The sequence below is a fragment of the Macrotis lagotis genome, chromosome 8, assembly GCF_037893015.1.
Source record: "Macrotis lagotis isolate mMagLag1 chromosome 8, bilby.v1.9.chrom.fasta, whole genome shotgun sequence".
In the NCBI taxonomy this organism is placed as follows: domain Eukaryota; kingdom Metazoa; phylum Chordata; class Mammalia; order Peramelemorphia; family Peramelidae; genus Macrotis; species Macrotis lagotis.
Genome location: NC_133665.1, coordinates 177,149,207 through 177,167,700, shown reverse-complemented (window position 1 = coordinate 177,167,700; position 18,494 = coordinate 177,149,207). Strand labels below are relative to the sequence as shown.

The 18,494-nt window shown below is 39.3% G+C and overlaps 1 protein-coding gene and 1 long non-coding RNA gene across 2 annotated transcripts in view; both read right to left on the bottom strand.

Moving 5' to 3' along the window:
* The window catches only part of DENND6A (DENN domain containing 6A), a 102,195-nt gene that overhangs the window by 10,198 nt on the left and 73,503 nt on the right, over window positions 1-18,494 (bottom strand). Inside the window, exon 15 of the mRNA XM_074198896.1 lies at window positions 241-330. Coding sequence (XP_074054997.1) covers window positions 241-330 — 90 coding nt within the window. The remainder of the gene's footprint in view (window positions 1-240; window positions 331-18,494) is intronic.
* Window positions 3,005-13,490, bottom strand: LOC141496379 (uncharacterized). Its single transcript, XR_012471043.1, has 3 exons — window positions 11,649-13,490; window positions 3,836-3,999; window positions 3,005-3,212 (listed from the first exon to the last, which is right to left on the bottom strand). It is a non-coding gene; the product is annotated as an uncharacterized LOC141496379 (long non-coding RNA).

Below are 18,494 nucleotides of genomic sequence, written 5' to 3'. Positions count from 1 at the left end.
TCAAGTGAAGCTGGAAGAATCCAAACTCCAAGATCCTGTGAGATCCAAGTCTGTTCCAGTAAAAGCAAAGAGCAGAGTCTTGGCCCCATACTGGTGTGGCTGACAAGAAACAGAGAATACTAACTAATTGAGGCAGTGTCCCTACACAACAGTCCCCCACATACATACTGAATTAAAGTAAACATTCTATAAAGATTGGGTCAGATAAATTAGAATGACTAGCTAAGTCTGCTAGCTTACCAGGGGAATGATGAAGCTCTGTGTCAATTCCAAGAAATAACGCCGAAGAATAACGCTTTGGGCCTCAGAAGGACGCTTCTGCTGTACTCCCTGAAAAAGAAAATGAATTCAATGAGCAGGCAGCTTCAATGGTTTGGCAAAGAAGCAATGAGTCCAAGGAGACAAAGTTCCATTCAGAGAAAATGGTCCCAGGAGCAGCTAGGTGGCGCAGAGGATAGAGCACCAGCCCTGGAGTCAGGAGTACCTGAGTTCAAGTCTGACCTCAGACACTTAATAATTATACCTAGCTGTGTGGCTCTGGGCAAGCCACTTAACCCCATTGTCTTGCAAAAAACCCCCCTAAAACAGAGAAAATGTCCCTTGTTCTTTTGACTCTCACAAAGCAAGCAGGACGAGGTTACATGAGTTCAAGGGACAGATCGCATTTAGATGATCTCTGTGTGTGCATCTCCTGTGAAGTCTTTCAAAACAGAGTCGAGATGAACACAAATGGAATTGTTGTGACTCTAGGAAATGCCCTAAGCTCAGCTCCAAAATCTCAGTCCCTCCCCTGTCTTGGTACCCTGGCTCAGGTGCTCAATAATAAATCTGACCATTTGTGTCTTGAGGGAAGGAAGGAAAGCAGCAGCATTTCGTCCAGGTCACACAATGAGCCTTGGACGGGGAGTTGCCAAGACCAAGAGGAGGGCCCGGCTGCTGGACCCCCAAGGAGAGGCCCCGAGAAGCCCAGGGGCCAAGGCAGTGGCCTGAGAATCCTGAGAAGAATGAGCATGTCCCCGATGGCTCCTCTGCCTGAGTCCTAGGCTGAGTGTTTTACAAAGATGATCCCAATGGATCCTCACAACCACCCTGGGAAGTGTGAGCTGTTATTTTCCCCATTTTGCAGTGGAGCAAACTGAGGCAAAATATGTGAAATGACTTGCCCAAGGTCGCACAGCCAGTAAATATCTGAGGCCACATTTGAACTCAGATCTTCCTGGTTCCAGGTCAAGCCCTCTAGCTACAGCATCACTTTATCCCCATTTTATAAATAAGGAAATCAAGTCAGACAGAGTTTAAAGGATGGGTCCAGAGACACAGAACCAGAAAAGTGTCAAAGGCTGGATTTGAATTTAAGTCTTCCTAACTCTGAGCCATTTACTCTATCCATTGTGCCACCAAGCTTCAAATTGTCTGTATAGTTCTGCAAAGAAAAATATTTTCTTTCACATGCTGGTTTGATCATTTTGAATTACTACACCACGAGTACAAAGTATTCAACTTTGAATATCTGACAAGTCCACAGCTCTAAGTCAAACAGAAATTATTTTTAAATTACTTACACAGCTCTTCCTCAATTAGTGAGAATGATCATAGAAATCATCCATGTCAAAATGACTTCACCTGGCCAGCCCAGAATGGCTAAAGAAACCTCCTATTCAGAGGAAGAATGCCCTCTGTTCTGGGGCTCAAGTCCTTGGGGGGGTGGGGGAGGAGAAGAAGAGCCTGCCTTTCTCTGAAGCTCTTTCACTCTCTTGATCAATCTAAGGCCTTTGCACAACCACACACAGACACACTTATTACCTAGTAAATTAAACTCAGAAATGTTTTGGGTTTGGTTTTTTTTTTGCAAGGCAGCGGGAGGTTAAGTGACTTGCCCAAGGTCACACAGCTAGGTAATTATTAAGTGTCTGAGGTCACATTTGAACTCAAGTCCTCCTGACTTCAGGACTGGTGCTCTATTCACTATGCCACCTAGCTGCCCCTCAGAAATGTTTTTTTTTCAAATCACCTTCTAGGGAAAAATACATGAATGAAGAGACTTCCAAAGCAGAAAAACAACCAAAATGGGTCCTCCAGGTCTTTGTTCAGGTTGGAAAATGCAGATGATTTAGACAACACTATCTCAGGGTGAGCTGACACAGAATTTGGCAGCTAATAATACTTTTTACCCTCCTGAGCTTCCTCCCTTGCCCATTGGGCACAACCAGATCATCTGACAGGGATAATTCAGGTTTGAAGATTTCAAGCCCATGCACAGCGTTCTATGAACCAAGGGAAATGAAGGAAGCAGAACCGGAGAACAGGATCCACAGTGGCCACAAGTATGTAAAGGGACAACTACCTAGAAAGGCAAGGAGGCTTCAGCTCATTGCACTGCCCCTTCTGGTTCTGAGCAGACATGGTGAAACATGTTTCAATCTCTCAGCAGAGAGGTGGAGGACTATGGGAGTGGAGGATTGCAAACATTCCCAGGTGTGGCCATTTACCTACGAGCTTTGCTTAATTGCTCTTCTCTTAGTGTTCTAAGGGAAAGTCAATATATGTGAGGGCTGGAAAGTGAATGACAATATAAAAATAAAAAGCATCAATAAAACTAAAGAAAAAATTTGTAACTGAAATAGAAAGCTTATACTTATGTTCTTTTTTTTATATTAGGGATATCTTTTATTTTACATGTTTATTTGGACTTTATTTTCCCTAGTTATATGTAAAAACCATTTTTAACATCCATTCTTAAAATTTGCATTCCATATTCTCTCCCTTTCTCCCTCCCCACCGCCCCACTGAGAAGGTTAGCAATTCCATATAGATCATTCATGTGTCACACTTCCATTCTACCTGCCAGGAGAAAGCATCCGGTCAGTAACTGGAGAGCTGATTAGGTCAAAAGCTTCTTCACAGAGAAGCTCTTATAGTCATGATGCTATTCCCTCCTCACTCCCATCCCCATACGTGAAGTTTACAAAAACCTTTGTAAAATAAAAAAAAAATTGATTTTACCTTTTGTAATTGTTTGATGATATCTTCATCTCTGTTTAAAAATGGCTTATAAGAAGTATAAACTCCTGGGGGGGGAAAGGAAAGCAATTTTTAAAAATACTCCCATACATCACGATAGTATTTAAAAGAATAAAAGTTATTACCAGGTTTAGAATCCAATGTCTTTAAGTTCTTCAGTTTTTTGACTTTGACCTGTTTCGGAATTTCACCTGCAAAAATCATAAGAGTCTTGAAATTGTTGTAATTCTCTACAGTATCAATTATAGTCAACATAAAGAGAAGACAGCCCTTTCCAAGGTAAATTATCTCTGAGGAATATCCAACTTCATCACTTAGCCAGGGATGTTATATCTAAAACATTTCTCTTAAGTTCATGATGAATTGTTCTCTTACGTGTTCAGGTATCACAGAATTATAGTACAGAGAAATTTGGAAACATTAATGGCAAATAGACATAATCTTCCACTGAAATCCAGGATTCCTTTATTATCTTCTCTTCACAAAAATAGTATCTTTGCTTTAAAAATATAGTTAAAAGTTTAATCTTCTCTGAAACCCAAGCACTGTATCTTGAGTATGCCACATCTCCAGGACCATGGGTCCCTTGTGGACAACTGAATCTATTTCATCACTTTGAATTTGTGGATTTTTCTGACATTCAAGATGCTGTTCCCCAATGTAAGAACTTATAGCACAGTAGGTGATCAAAGTGTGCAAAGTAACTCCTGGCACAGATCAAGCAAAACCTACAACAATGGAAGCAGAGGCAAGTCTTGGAAGACCAGGATAAACAGACGGTACAGTCATTTAGGAAGACAATGGGAACACTGACCTTGAGAATGGAGGTGGCAAGGAACAAGAGGATGTTGGGGGAGGCGCCTCAAAGATGAGACAGATCGGAAGCTGCTCTGGGGAGGTGAGACAATGATGAAGAAAGGCAGGGCTGCTCAGCTGCTACTCGGGCTCAGTTCTCTGCCAAGGAGAAAGCCCCCTGGACTGGAACAGACAACAACAATGACTAAGAGGGACTCAACAGAACCCAACTGCCATTTGTGAACACAAGTCACCTAATCCAGATGAACTAACCAGCTGAGAGAGCTGGTGACATGATGACCAGCCATCAGCAATAACCTTTGAACCAGCATGGCTTCATCAAGATCACATTTGCCAAAATAACCTTCTTCCCTCTTAGTTAGAATTATTAAATTCAGTAACTGATAAACAAGCAAGAGCAGACGGAAGACCAACCCTGGAACCAGGAAGACCCCTAGTTCAAATCCTGCCTTGGACACATATATACCAATTATATGACATGGGCAAAGACCTTAAACTCACTATCCTACTAATCAACTTAGATTGTAAATTACAGATTAAGTTGATTATTAATAACCAATTATGGGGGAGTTTTAGATTTCTTCCTCCCCTATTTACTTGTTCAACGTCCAGTCATTGAAGATCACCTCTGCCAAAAGCTTACCCCATTTAGATCATATAAGCGAATTCCTGCTTATTGTGTTCTACTCAAGTTTGGTTGGGGATAAATTCTTTGATTAAATTCCCCAAGGCTGGGGGTGATTCAGAAGTAAGTAATCAAAAGTCTCATCCCTGAGGCCCTCAGTAGAATAATCCACCTCACACGTTTATTCTCTTTCATTACTTGTTAAGCAATCAGAGTCGACTGTCACCCTCAGGAACACTGAGTCTTCCAAGGGCACAGAATCATCAAATGCATTTCATGAGGAGTCTTTGGCATTGAGAGTGACATTGACTCCTTTTATCAACTGATATATTAGCATTATTATTATTATTTTTTAGATTTTTCCAAGGCAAACAGGGTTAAGTGGCTTGCCCAAGGCCACACAGCTAGGTAATTATTAAGTATCTGAGACCGGATTTGAACCCAGGTACTCCTGACTCCAGGGCCGGTGCTTTATCCACTATACCACCTAGCCACCCCTATTAGCATGAATTTTAAAAATGATGAATTAGTCAGAAACTAAGACTCCCAAACTTTTTAAAAGTCACAAGTTAAAGACTGAATCAGTGGAGAAAATTTCTACAAATCTAGATTTAGACTAGGTAGGTGAATGTTACGGATGTAGATAATCTCGATTTCAGCAAAGCATCTGACATGACAAAATCACCCCATTTTTTTAGCAGAAAATGGCCAAACTATGATCATTAATAGTTTGAAACCAATGATTTCAATAAAGATAAAGATTTCATGTTTATCAAATTTGCAGATGACTCCAAGCTGGTGGAATGAGCTAACATACTGGATAAATGTCAGTAATCAGAAAGATCTTGAAAGGCCAGAACCCTAGACCAAATCTAAGATGAAATTTAATGGGAAAAAAATATAAACTCTTACACCAATTCAAAAGTTCAGCTTCACAATACAAGATGAAGGAAACATCACTGGTAGAATATCGTTTGTCTAAAAAAAGATCTGAGGGCTTATTATAAGCCTGCAAGTGTGATTAAAAAAAACCCCAAGAAACTGAATGTAATCTGAAGCTGTACCAAGAGAGGTACAAGGTCCAGGTAGGGACAGTTCTTCCGTTCAGCTGCCCTGGACAGACTCCACTTGGAGTTTTGTATTAAGTTCTGGTCACCAGGATGAAGGAGGACAATGATAAGCTAGAGACTATTCAGAAGTCACCAAGCAAGACTGTAAAAGGCATCAAAATCAAGGAATGCAGAAATCGACTGAAGGAACCAGGGCTATTTAGCCTGGTGAAGAAGAACCATCAAAAAAAGAGGGAAACATGAAAGCTATCTAACCTTCAAGTATATGAAGTCCAGGCACAACCAGCAAGGACTGCCTTGGGCACAGGAGCCGGGGAGTATGAAGTGGGGGCCTCCAGCAAAGATGAAGCAAACTCTGAGCAAGGATGCTGGGAAGAGAATTCTTTCTTACTGGGCTGCAGGTTGCCCTCGGCAACGAGCAGCCTAAGATGTCGGGGTTTCCTTACTCAATGTTAAACAAACATTTTACCTTCAATACTTAGGCACTGAAGGTACAAACTGCTCAGAAATTTACCAAGTTTTGAATTCATCATTTCAGAGTAAATCTTTTTAGGGCAACAGATGCAGGAGCAAGTCTTGAAATTACATAGGATAATGACCCTATCATCATTTTTAAGGCCCACAGGAAGCACCTTATAAAAGCTATTAACCATTAGCATTACCATGTGTCTTAGCCTATCAACATTTTTCTTATTTTCAGTTTTATGATTTGTCTTAACTACAACATAATCTTGTACACAATCTCAGGCAAAAAATAAAACATTTTTGAAGCCATTTGTCTACACCTGTCTCTAATGGCTTCAAATGAAGCCTTTTGTCAAGTTATTGAACCACAGTTCACCACTCCGGGGTTTAGTCTATCATACAAGTGAAAGCCCCCCCCAGATGTGTCTACTCCCTATAAATAGTGTCAACTTGGGGTGGCTAGGTGGCGCAGTGGATAAAGTACTGGCCTTGGAGTCAGGAGGACCTGGGTTCAAATCCAGCCTCAGACACTTAATAATTACCTAGCTGTGTGGCCTTGGGCAAGCCATTTAACCCCATTGCCTTGAAAAAAAAAAAATAGTGTCATCTTTTACAAACCACACAGGTGAGCTGTCAAAACAGCAGAGAAGAGGTCAGGAGTTTAATTATAGTGACAACCTAAGCAACCCTTCCGTAAGAGAATAACTCAGTGACAAGACTTCTTTTCATCCGAGGCTGAAGAGCCCAAAGTCTCCAAGCAGAACCTGCTTGATGAACACTTGATGGCTTCTACAGAGACTTCAGCTCTCCACGCTCTGGCTACCACTAGAGAAGGTCCCAGCAGCGGCCACTCGACTATCCACGAATCAATCTAATCAAGGACAAACTTAACATGAGCAACACAGGATCACAAAAGGTCAGCTTTAGAAATAGAAGATCACTTAAAGGCCAGTGAGGGCAACCCTCTCATTCTGCAGGTGAGAGAACAGAGCACAAAGAGTTTAATCGACATGATTGGGGAATTGTCAGAAATGAGACCTGAATCCCATTTTCCCTGACTCCAAGTCGGCCACCCTCCCCACTATTCTACCTTAATTCATTCTTATCCCATGGCAGACAATGACATGAACAGGCAAAAACCTGACACAGCTGTCACCCTAAGCAACACAGTTCAGCTTGTAGTGACAGAAAAGTGGCAGTCAAGTAGGGCAAAGAATCCTAATCCTAGGCAACTGTTCCAAACATCAATCTAACTGCAGAAGGCTACCTGCAATTGATTCCCCTTGCTCAACAACCAACAAAAAGATGAGTTATTAGAGAAATTAAACCATTGTGATGTTGACAGTTTAATTTAAAATGAAATAAATAACAAGTTCCCATTAAATGGAAAACTTTCTCCCTGGAAAAGTAAACAAAGGAAATGTAGCATTTAGTTTTAAAACAAGGAAGCAGGCAGAATGATCCATCTGAGCACAAAAATTCTTTTAAGGTATTTCACTTATTTTTTTGTTTTGTTTTGTAGGTTTTTGCAAGGCAATGGGGTTAAGTGGCTTGCCTAAGGCCACACAGCTAGGTCATTATTAAGAGTCTGAGGTCGGATTTGAACTCAGGTACTCCTGACTCCAGGGCCCGTGCTTTATCCACTGCACCACCTAGCTGTACTCACTTACATTGTTAATATAACTTAGATAAGTACTTTTTTTTTTCTTTCAAGGCCAGGTTGATAAATTCATTTAAGGATTGAATTAGTAGCTAAAAGGGAAATAATGTCCTTCCCATACCCTGCCTTTTATTTTCCTTTATTTCTCCAATCCTTTCTATCTTTCCCAAGCCTAAGGTGACAGAACTGTCAACTTGAGATTATACTCTCAATTCAACCAACTCATTTTTTTATGGACCTACAAGGTCCATAATACGCAAATTCAGCCAGGAAACAAAAGTAGTGGTCATACTTTAGCTAATACAGTTAGCCAAAAGAGTTCCACTAAATGCCCATGGATTGGACTGACTAATAAATCATCACCTCTTAGAACAAGGGGCTTGGGCAACAGCATTACCCAAGTCCTTTCTTGATCCAAAATGTTAAAAAAAAAAAAGACAATTCAAAAGAGAATATAAAGAGGATTTCTTTTTAAGTCTGTGTATTTTCTTTTTCTTCTTTTTCTTTTTTAGTTTTTTGCAAGGCAAATGGGGTTAAGTGGCTTGCCCAAGGACACACAGCTAGGTAATTATTAAGTGTCTGAGACTGGATTTGAACCCAGGTACTCCTGACTCCAAGGCTGGTGCTTTATCCACTACACCACCTAGCCGCCCCAAGTCTGTGTATTTTCTAAGGCACCAGTGAAACATCAATCCTGCTCCCCCCAATGGAGCAGAGGCTTTCTAGCATGTTTTGCTGTTAAACTCCTCCCAGTGTGGGAATAAAAAGTAAAAACTCTCTTTCATATGTTACTTCTTTTTTAAAAATATGATGTCAAAATTGCAGACATGTTATTGTTAATCTTCATGAAAGGTTAACATCTCCCAAATACAAACTGAAAACCAAAGGCTCCAAAAGGAGTATGGTCAACATGACCATTCTACACTATTCAAGCCTGTGCTTCCAATTCAAGGCCTATGCAGACCATCAAGACATCTGTCATTGTTCATTTGCCACAACGAAGGGGAGATGACACTATATGTCAGAGGTGGATCTCCCTGACTCCAAGGTCACGCCTCTCTCTGCTCTACAACAGAAGCGCTAATGTTTTTTTTTGTTTTTTTATATTTTTCAAGGCAATGGGGTTAAGTGGCTTGCCCAAGGCCACACAGCTAGGTAATTATTAAGTGTCTGAGACTGCATTTGAACTCAGGTCCTCCTGACTCCAGGTTCGGTGCTCTATCCACTGTGCCACCTAGCCGCCCCACCACTGCGCCACCTAGCCGCCCCAAGAAGCTCTAATGCTGAGGATGCTGGTAGCAACCAGGCCTTTCTCTTTCAAAGTTCAATCTCATGTAAGGTCCAAATCATAAATATAAATTCTACTTCAGTGTCATTACTGTGTGAAGAACAGAACCCTAAAGGGACAAGGAAAATCCAAGACTGAGGTATCCTAGTCAAGGTAGGAGCCACATCTAGAGAACACTGTCACTTTCTATCAATACTTACTCATCAGCAAGTCTCTGCTCCCATACAACAATCCAGGTTAAAACCACACTAACAAAGCAAGCAAATAGCTTCCTTTTTGAGACCAAACACATTAATTTTTGTCTCATTTCTTATCTGAATTCTTATCTTTTTTTTTTTTTTTAGATTTTTCAAGGCAATGGGGTTAAGTGGCTTGCCCAAGGCCACACGGCTAGGTAATTATTAAGTGTCTGAGGCCGGATTTGAACCCAGGTACTCCTGACTCCAGGGCTGGTGCTCTATCCACTGCACCACCTAGCCGCCCGATTCTTATCTTTTTTTTTAGTGCAGACATTACTTATGTAAAAATTCTTACCCTGCTAATGACTTCATGATAAAGTTCTAATTTGTGTACAGAAATCAAGGAGAGAGGTTTTTTCCACTAGAAAACAAAGAAAATTAACAATAGAAGACTATATTACAATTACCTAAAGTATTTCCATTAGTAGGACAAATCTGCTGAAACCAAATGTCAAAATGAATTGTGGGTGGAGGAGGGGAGCAGAGAGAGACTTTCTCCTCTTATAGCCTCTGCCCATCTGTACTGTGAGATGGACTTTTCCTCACCAGGAGCTCCTTAAAATCTAAGAAATAACAGTTCTGGTACCAAAAAATTCTCTCTAGTATATTCAAACACCCCAACCTAAAGAATCTCATTCTTTTTTCTTTCTTTTTTTTAAGACAATAGGGATAAAGTGACTTGCCCAGAGCCACCCACAGAGTAAGTGTGTAAGTGTAAAGTATCTGAGGCCAGATCTGAACTCAAGTCCTCCTGACTCCAGGACCTGTGCTCTATTGACCTCAGGGTGGTTTGGTCTGGTCAAAGCAGACAGGCTAGAACTAAGGATATCAGTGAAAGATAAAAAGTATAATAGGTTTATATTAAATGAACACAAGTACATTTAGAAATTATCTTGTGATATTTTTATCCAAACTGGTTCTGAAAATCATTTTACAAAATTAAGAAACATGTATTAGATATAACATCCCAGATTAAAAAACAATGATGCAAAGGGAGAACATGAATTTATCCATTACAATGTGAAACAAATCAAAATTTATTAATGAAGAACATCACATGTAGTCATTCTTTTTAATATCTACCTATTAATAAAACATCCAAAATCATTGGGAAATTATGCAATTTAAAATTTATTCAATTTTTTGAATGAATGAATGAAAAATATTAACAAGTGCTCACAACATGCCCCAGCACTCCACTAAATAGTGGCTTTATAAAGACATGAGATAGTCTGTGCCCTCAAGAAGCTTACATCTGAATAGGGGGAGACAAGCTATTATAATGGAGAAATGGCCAGAAGGAGTGTTTGATGGTCCAAAGGGCAGAATTGCTAGGTTTGGTGAAGAATATGAAGATCTGAATGAAGCCTAGGGGTCAGTAAGGAAGATAGGGAAGGGCTATGCTATGATGCAACTCCTTTTAATATTTTTTTAAAGGAGCATATTTTCTCCACCAGAACATTCCACTTTGTGATGCAATGTTGCACAATCCTTGGTAAGGCCTCCACTGTGCTTTGGACAGGCACAAGAACCAAGCCTAGCCTAAGGTACAGATATGTCGCATCCACAATCTGAGAAGGCCTCTCCAAAGTCCACGTACCAAATCCCTCTTGATCCTTAAAACTTAATGACATATATTTTTCCAACTAAGTTTAACTTTATTCTGAGACCTCTTGCAGAATTCTATACCTTGTGGTTACTGTAGCAGTTATTTCACCATGTAGGGCACACTGTGCTAAAATATAAAGAATTTTCTCTACTGCATCTCTCTCTACCCTCTTCTCACCTCTTACCCAGACTACAGCAAGAACCTCCTAACTGGGTACCCCGATTCAACTCCCCTTTCACTTCTAATTCAAACTTCAACAGTGGTCAAAGCAATATACTTAATGCCTCAGTCTGACTGGTCCTTTATTTGGTATTCAAAGCCTTTGACAATTTAGCCCCTTTTCCAGGTTCACAACACTCTCTTCTCTCCTCAGACTCTTCCCTCAACTCCCCCTCCCTCCTTCAAATCCCTGGTCCCCTTAACTCAAAGCTGCCTGTGATGTCATCTGAGAAACCCCTCTGTAATCAGGGGGTTTGGGGCAGGGTATGGCCCTTCAGAATGTGAACTCCTTTGGGTCAGACTTCTCTTTATCTTTATAAGCCAGTGCCTAGGCCTAGTACCTAGGCACTTAAATCCTTAGTGATTCATAAAGAAAAACATTCTCTTTCAGCTCAATACTCAATTTCTGATCACCATTAATATAATGCGCATTACTGGCAACAGAGAATCTTCCATATACATACATATGCTATGCCAACAAGTAGTCCTTTCCTTTCAGCAGGTTTTCCAAATACTTGATAGGGGCATCCATTAAACAATATTTCAATATAACTAAAGTCTGAAAACAGAGAGTTGGAGAGGCACTTCAAGCAAAACTGTAAATCATAAAAACTGAACATCAAGGGCATACTCTACCTGCCAGTTTAATATCTCCTATTCGAATGATGTGAGGCCAGTGCTGGAGCGTTTTAGCAAAAAAAGGGTTGGTCACTCCTAAAATAACTGAAGGCCTAGACAAAAAAAAACACAAAACAAGTTCAAGAGGTACAACAAAGTTAAACCTAGTCTACAAAAAATACCCCAAAGAAACTGTTGAAATTCCTTTATTCCAGTGATATCCCTCAGTAAATCTTTTTTTCTTCCCATAGATAACGCAACTTAGAATTTTTTCAAGTTACTTATTCTTGATTCAAAATAACTACTTTTAGCTAGGGGAAAAATGAATAGCATCTAGAAGAAATTTCATCTTCCTGCCAAGCTGGTGGATGGAACCAAGGTGAAATCCAAACTCTAAACATTCTCCTCAAAAAAGACAAAGCAACAACGAAGTGTAGAGGGGTTGGCTCGGCAAGGCTGGAGGAGATGAGAACGGATATGGAACTGAGTGGAACTAGAACCGAGTGAAGCCCCCTTCAAGGTTTCACTGAGTCTTCCTTTTTCCCAAAGCCATGTCAGCAAGAGCTGCAGTTTCCAAGGTCAGGAGGTATCAAAGATTATACAGCAGGGTGTTGACAGACCCCATAGATGAAGGATACTCTTACAGGGTAAAACAAATTCTCTCTCTTTGACAAAGTAAAACTGAATCTGAATAATGATGCAAATAGGGCTTGAAAATGCTTTGAACCAATTAGCTCAAGGAAAGATTATGAGCCCAGTTATTTAGGCAATAGGTAGCAGACCAGGGGGTTGAGACTGCATTAGGGACTAGATAAAAGGGGACTTGCAGGCCTCCACACTGTGCACTCCTTCTAGAGCTGTAACTCATGTTACAGAGGTGGTGTCCCCTTCTCGAGAAGAACAAATAAACTCCATTTTGTTCTCCAGGCTAGGTCTTCTGATTATTCTGTTTAAGGAGAACCAGGGCTGTAACCCACGGTTCTGATCCCACACAGGAGGATGTAAAAAGTTCTATTTTGAAGTATATAACAGGGAAGATGAGGGAGCTCTGAGAATGCAATCCTTTATTTTCTGAGTAAATTAGGGAGATCATTCCTCTACTGAAAATGAGAAGTTGGGGAGGCATATGGGTGCCTGGAGGGAAAGGGAAATCTTTGGAAAAGAGTCAACAGGGAGATCTAAAGTACTGCCACTGAGCAGCCATACCAGATGACACTAAATAATGAGACAATACAATTTGCAGTAAATAAAAACTATCGAAATAAAACTCAACAAATGAATAAGGAAAAATAAATTATAAAAATGAGATTATGTAAGGAAAGGACATATATATAGGTATTATAATCTATGAGATACATCTAAAGTAGTATTTTTTTTTGGGGGGGGGGGGTTGAAAGGCAATAGGGTTAAGTGGTTCACACAAGGCCACACAGCTAGATATTATGAAGTGTCTGAGGCTGGATTTGAACTCAGGTCCTCTTGATTCCAGGGCTGGTACTCTATCCACTGTGCCACAGTTGCCCCCCAAAGTAGTATTAAGAAGCAAACAGGGGGGCAGCTAGGTGGCACAGTGGATAGAGCACCGGTCCTGGAGTCAGGAGGATCTGAGTTCAAACCCAGCCTCAGACACTTCATAATTACCTAGCTGTGTGGCCTTGGGCGAGCCACTTAACCCCATTTGCCTTGCAAAAAAAACTTTAAAAAAAAAAGAAGCAAACAGGGGCCAGCTAGGTGGCATAGCGGATAGGGTGCCACCCTTGAGTCAGGAGGACCTGAGTTCAAATTCCACCTCAGACACTTAATAACAAACTAACTGTGTGATCTTGGGCAAATCACATAACCCCATTGCCTTGCAACACCCCCCCCCCCCAAGAAATAGAGAGAGAAATAGAAGTAAACGTATCAAGAGAAACTTTAAAAAAGAAAAAAAAAAAGAAATGAGCAACAATAATAGAAATAGGCATACTCGGAAGAGAAGCAAATAAGAATGAAAATAAGGAAATATTATTGATAAATCTAAATAGCTATTTGTTTTGCTTTAATACAAAAAAAGTTAGCAAGTCTAATCCCAAAATAAAAGCAAATTAAAATCACTAACATTGAGGAAGGAGAGAGAGAACAGGGCAGATCCCAGTAAGGACAAAATGAAGAAAAGAAAATTCTCAAAAGTTACTATACAAGGCTCTTTACTAATAAATTTGAGAATTCAAACTAAAATTACTGTGGAAAAAATTTCATAGGAGAACATCAGTAAAATTATAAATAAGCAAATCCTATTTAGAGACTTAAATATAGAGACGTACAATAAAGCTACTTCTTTCTATGAAATGTCAATTTGAGCTCTAAAATTAAAAGAAAAACTAAAAAAAACCAAAAAAGAAAACTATAACTTGATGTTGATAATGGATACCAATGGGAAAGTATACAGTAAAATATTCAAACAATATAGCAGCACATCCAAAAAATTATCTATTACAAGCAAGATAAATAAATGGAACATAAAAGTGACTGGATACCAAGAACAAAATCAACAGAAAAATTATTAAATAAATATACTACAAAGGAAGAAGAAAAAGAAGAGTACTAATGTATGACAGAAAAATAAACAGAAGGAAGTCCAAATGGAGGGCACAGTTGGACACAGATGAAAAGACTATGTGAAATTTAAATTGAATCACAAAAAGGTATAGAGTAGGAAAAACACTGTACAAAGAAGTTTGGAGTTTCATTATACAAATCCCTTTAAAAATATCTGTACATTGAAATTTTAATGTATATTGATGTTTATTAATTTCAATAATAAAAATGTTTAATTTTTTTCAAATCCAAAGGTCTTTTTCAGTTTTTGCCTCTTGATTTTCTGCATCATCTGACACTACTATTCAGTCTTCCCAACTCCTAGACATTCTTTCTTCTCCAAGTTACACTGTCAAAATATTGTTTTTTGTTCTCTTTCTCCTTTACTGAACCATCTTTAGGTCATTTGGGTCTCTCTTCTCTGTCTACACTCTCTCAGATGGCAACCTCACCATAATGGGTTTAATCATCATATCTATATGGACAACACTCAAATTCATATCATATTCTCTCTCTCTCTCCACACACACACACACACACACACACACACACACACACACACCAGTCTAATATATTTCTGAGCTCTGGTCTCCTACCTTTTGGACATTTTGAACTTGATTTCCCATTGACATATCAAATTCAAAGTGTTCAAAAGAGCATTCATTATATTATTCCCCACACTTCTCATACAGCTTCAGAGACTGCTTGCTGGCTTCTCTTAATTCACATTAATAGGTATCCTAGAAGAATACCAAGATAAACACAATGAATATTTGTTTTAGAGAAAAGTACAAGGTCATTAAGAGCATTGTGAAATTACCTAAAAGTAATCCAACCCAGACTCTCCTGGGAGCCCAGCTCAGGGTCTCCCTGCAGTGTCTGCCAAGGCTAGATACACCGATGGACCCACTCCAAGTGCTGTCCCAGGAGGTTCCCATCAAAGACTGGAGTTTCCCTGCGTGAACTTTTAGATGGCATCTAAGTGGACGAAGCTCCTTCCAAAGCTCTCAGAGTACCCAGAGTACTCAGAGTACACAAACAGGGGCATCTAGGTGTTGTCCCCATCTCCTAGGACTCAACCTCAGTGCCTCTGCTGACCAACCATGCCTCAGCTAGAGGGCTGGCCCAGGGATGATAAGCAGAGAACAACTCAAAGGGGTCTCTGCTGTTGCTCCTATCAAGGAATCATGTCAGATCAGAACACTGCCTACACAGCTGCATTTTAGTCCATCTAATCAAACCTTTTTAAAATAGCCAAACAACAAACTGAGATCCTGTCCTCTCTTCCACTTTTAGTCAATCAGATGACTTTAAAAATGTAGAGCTTATGGGGCAGCTAGTTGGCACAATGCAGGAGCACCATTCCTGGAGTCAGGAGTACCTGGGTTCAATTCCGGTCTCAGACACTTAATAATTACCTAGCTGTGTGGCCTTGGGCAAGCCACTTAACCCCATTGCCTTGCCAACCCCCCCAAAAAAACCCTTAAAAAAACCTTCAATGTTTTTTATTTTTGTCTTATAACAATTATCCCTGTCTTCCCCCATCCCCACCTTGTGTCAAGAAAAACAAATGAGAAGAAGCAGCTATTACAGAAACCTGGTTTAACATTATATACAAAGTTCTATTTGAGAAATCCTACTGCTGCGGTAATTTCATTAACTCTTCTTTGAAACTTTTTTTTGTTTTACCATTAGTATGGCAGGTATAAGACCCTTCTGACCACATCCCTGGGCAATTGCTTCACATCAGTTAAACTTCCAAAGCAAGAGCGGTAGGGTGTAGAGGGTGGAGTCCTAGGCTCCCACCTCTGATACTTAGAAGCTGTGTGATCCTGGGAAAGTTCCCTAACCTTACTAAAGCACCTGTGTTCTTCTGTAACATGAGGACTTTAGACCCAATCTCTAAGATCTCTCCCAGCTCTCAGTGATCCTAAGAGATGGTAATATTCCTCAACAATGTCAGTTGCTTTATCCTTTTTCCACTTTCAGTAACTAGAATAGGAGAAACTGAGGTTATTTTAGTTGCATACTATCTTCTTATCTTGTTCTTTTCTAACAGGACTTGAGTTTTGCCTAAATGAAAAAAACCTGCTTTTCAAAATATTCCTTATTGATATGCAGTTATTTCTTCTGAAGAAAAGTTTCACTTTTTAAAAGAAAAATTCAGTATTCACCTTACTTCCAAGTCTCTTCTTGGAGAAGGTACTCATAAAAGATTTTCTGCTTTGGTCTCTTTTGTCTCTTAACCATAAGCACTTTTTTCAATGTATTTTTATTCATACTCGCCTATATCCACCTTTAAATTGAAGTCTCTAAGTGTCTAAACAGAGTATATGTTAATTTAATTTAGAGAATTCTAGCAAGTTCTTTTGTAGAATTTCTCAACCACCTTATCTTCTGGATGGATGTTGGTGAATAATCTACATGAACAGTTAGGCAAAATTAACAAATGTTCCATGAAATATTTATTGTCTTCCATTTGGTTGTAACTTCCTTTTACCTTTTCATTTACTTTAATTTTTTTTTTTTTAGATTTTTGCAAGGCTATGGGGTTAAGTGGCTTGCCCAAGGCCACACATCATTTACTTTGTAAAAGAATATTTGCTGCCCCTTTCTTTTTTGGAGGGAGAGGCAATCAGGGTTAAACGACTTACTCAGGATCACATAGATAGTACACGTCTAAAGCTGGATTTGAATTCAGATCCTACTGAACCAAAGGCCAGAGCTTTATTCACTGTGCCACCTAGTAATATCATACTTTCATAATCTGTGACCCAATATATGTCTTTGACAGGCAAGAATATCATATTTAGCATAACCACAATTAAATCATGATTTGTAAATGGTCTACAACTCTGTGATTCTTAGCATTCTCTGCACTTTTCCTCACTATTCTGCCTTCACTTTGCCTACTAGAAATTAAATTCTCCATTTAGACATTAAAAGGCTTAATCAGAGCAAGTCATCAAGGTAGATCTTTCCAAAATGGTAGAACTTGCAGTTCTTTCAGTACCATAAGAGTTTCCAAATATCCAGTCATTTCTGTTACTAGGAGATATCTAAGTAAAACTTTAATCTTAAAATCACTAATAGGTTCGCAGCCAAGAAAACAGAGATGTCTGCTATTCCCATTCCTATTTGACATACTTTCAGAAATCTTAGAAACTGAAGGAGGTAGGGGGGGATGATAAGAAAGGAGAATTGCCCCTACAAATCTTGTCTCTAAAACTGCCTATGTGGCCAAGGGTAAAGTCATTTAACCTCCAAGAGCCTCAGTTCCTCATCTAAAATATGAGGCAAAGTGATACTATTACTAGACATTTCCCCAAACAGGTGAAAGGCATTGGGAAAAGACTAAGCTGCTTTAAAAAAAAAAACCCAAAAAGACAACCGAACTTTTTGCGCAGCAAAGCACTGGAAATGCAGTGGATGCAGAGTATGTGGAGAACAACTGAACCAACGATGGTAAAAGAGTGCAGAAGACAGCTTAAGAATGACGATGTAGAAAGGTGTGCCTTTGTGTAGAGAGTGCAACTTTTTTCCTTATTTTTTTTTTAACTTATAGGGGAAGGGTGTATTGAAAATTTTGTAGATATTCTTTATGATATCCTTGAACTCATAAAATAAGTATCTGACAGACAGAAAGAAGGTTGTTTAATCTGATATCTTGCTTCTGGAAGAGAGCGATAATTAGAATATTCCCTAATGACCTTAAGCATAGTTACAGGTTACTATAACATAGCTACTCGTCTCTCCCTGAGAGGAAGGAGAAAAATATTCTTTTGCTATATCCTTAGCAGAAATGTTTGCTATTCAAAATGTGATATTTAATTACTCATGTCTGGGAACATGTAGTGAATATTTATAATCTTTCAAGATGTAAATTCATTGAATTTAATTATAATAGTAAAGGTAATTCAAAAGTATATTAGTTATAGGAACATAAACAATTGTAAGCTCCAAACAAACCCATCTTTTTCAATGTCTCTTAAATATATCTTCCAGTCAATGCCACTAAAAAAAAAAAAAAGAATATGACAGGTTTGGAGAAACCTGGAAAGACTTGTCCAAATAGAGGCAGTGTGACATAAGCAGAACCAGGGGATGATTCACCCAATGGTCTCAAGAAAAGGAAAAGAGCCTTAGTACTTTACAAATGCTCAGAAAGGTCAACCATATAAAGGGCAGAGAAATGCTGGGTGAGATGTGCAGAAGGAGAAGGACATATTCTTTGTGGATTTCTTTGCTTATCTCTCTTTACAAAGGATGATGGATTCTCTCTGGACT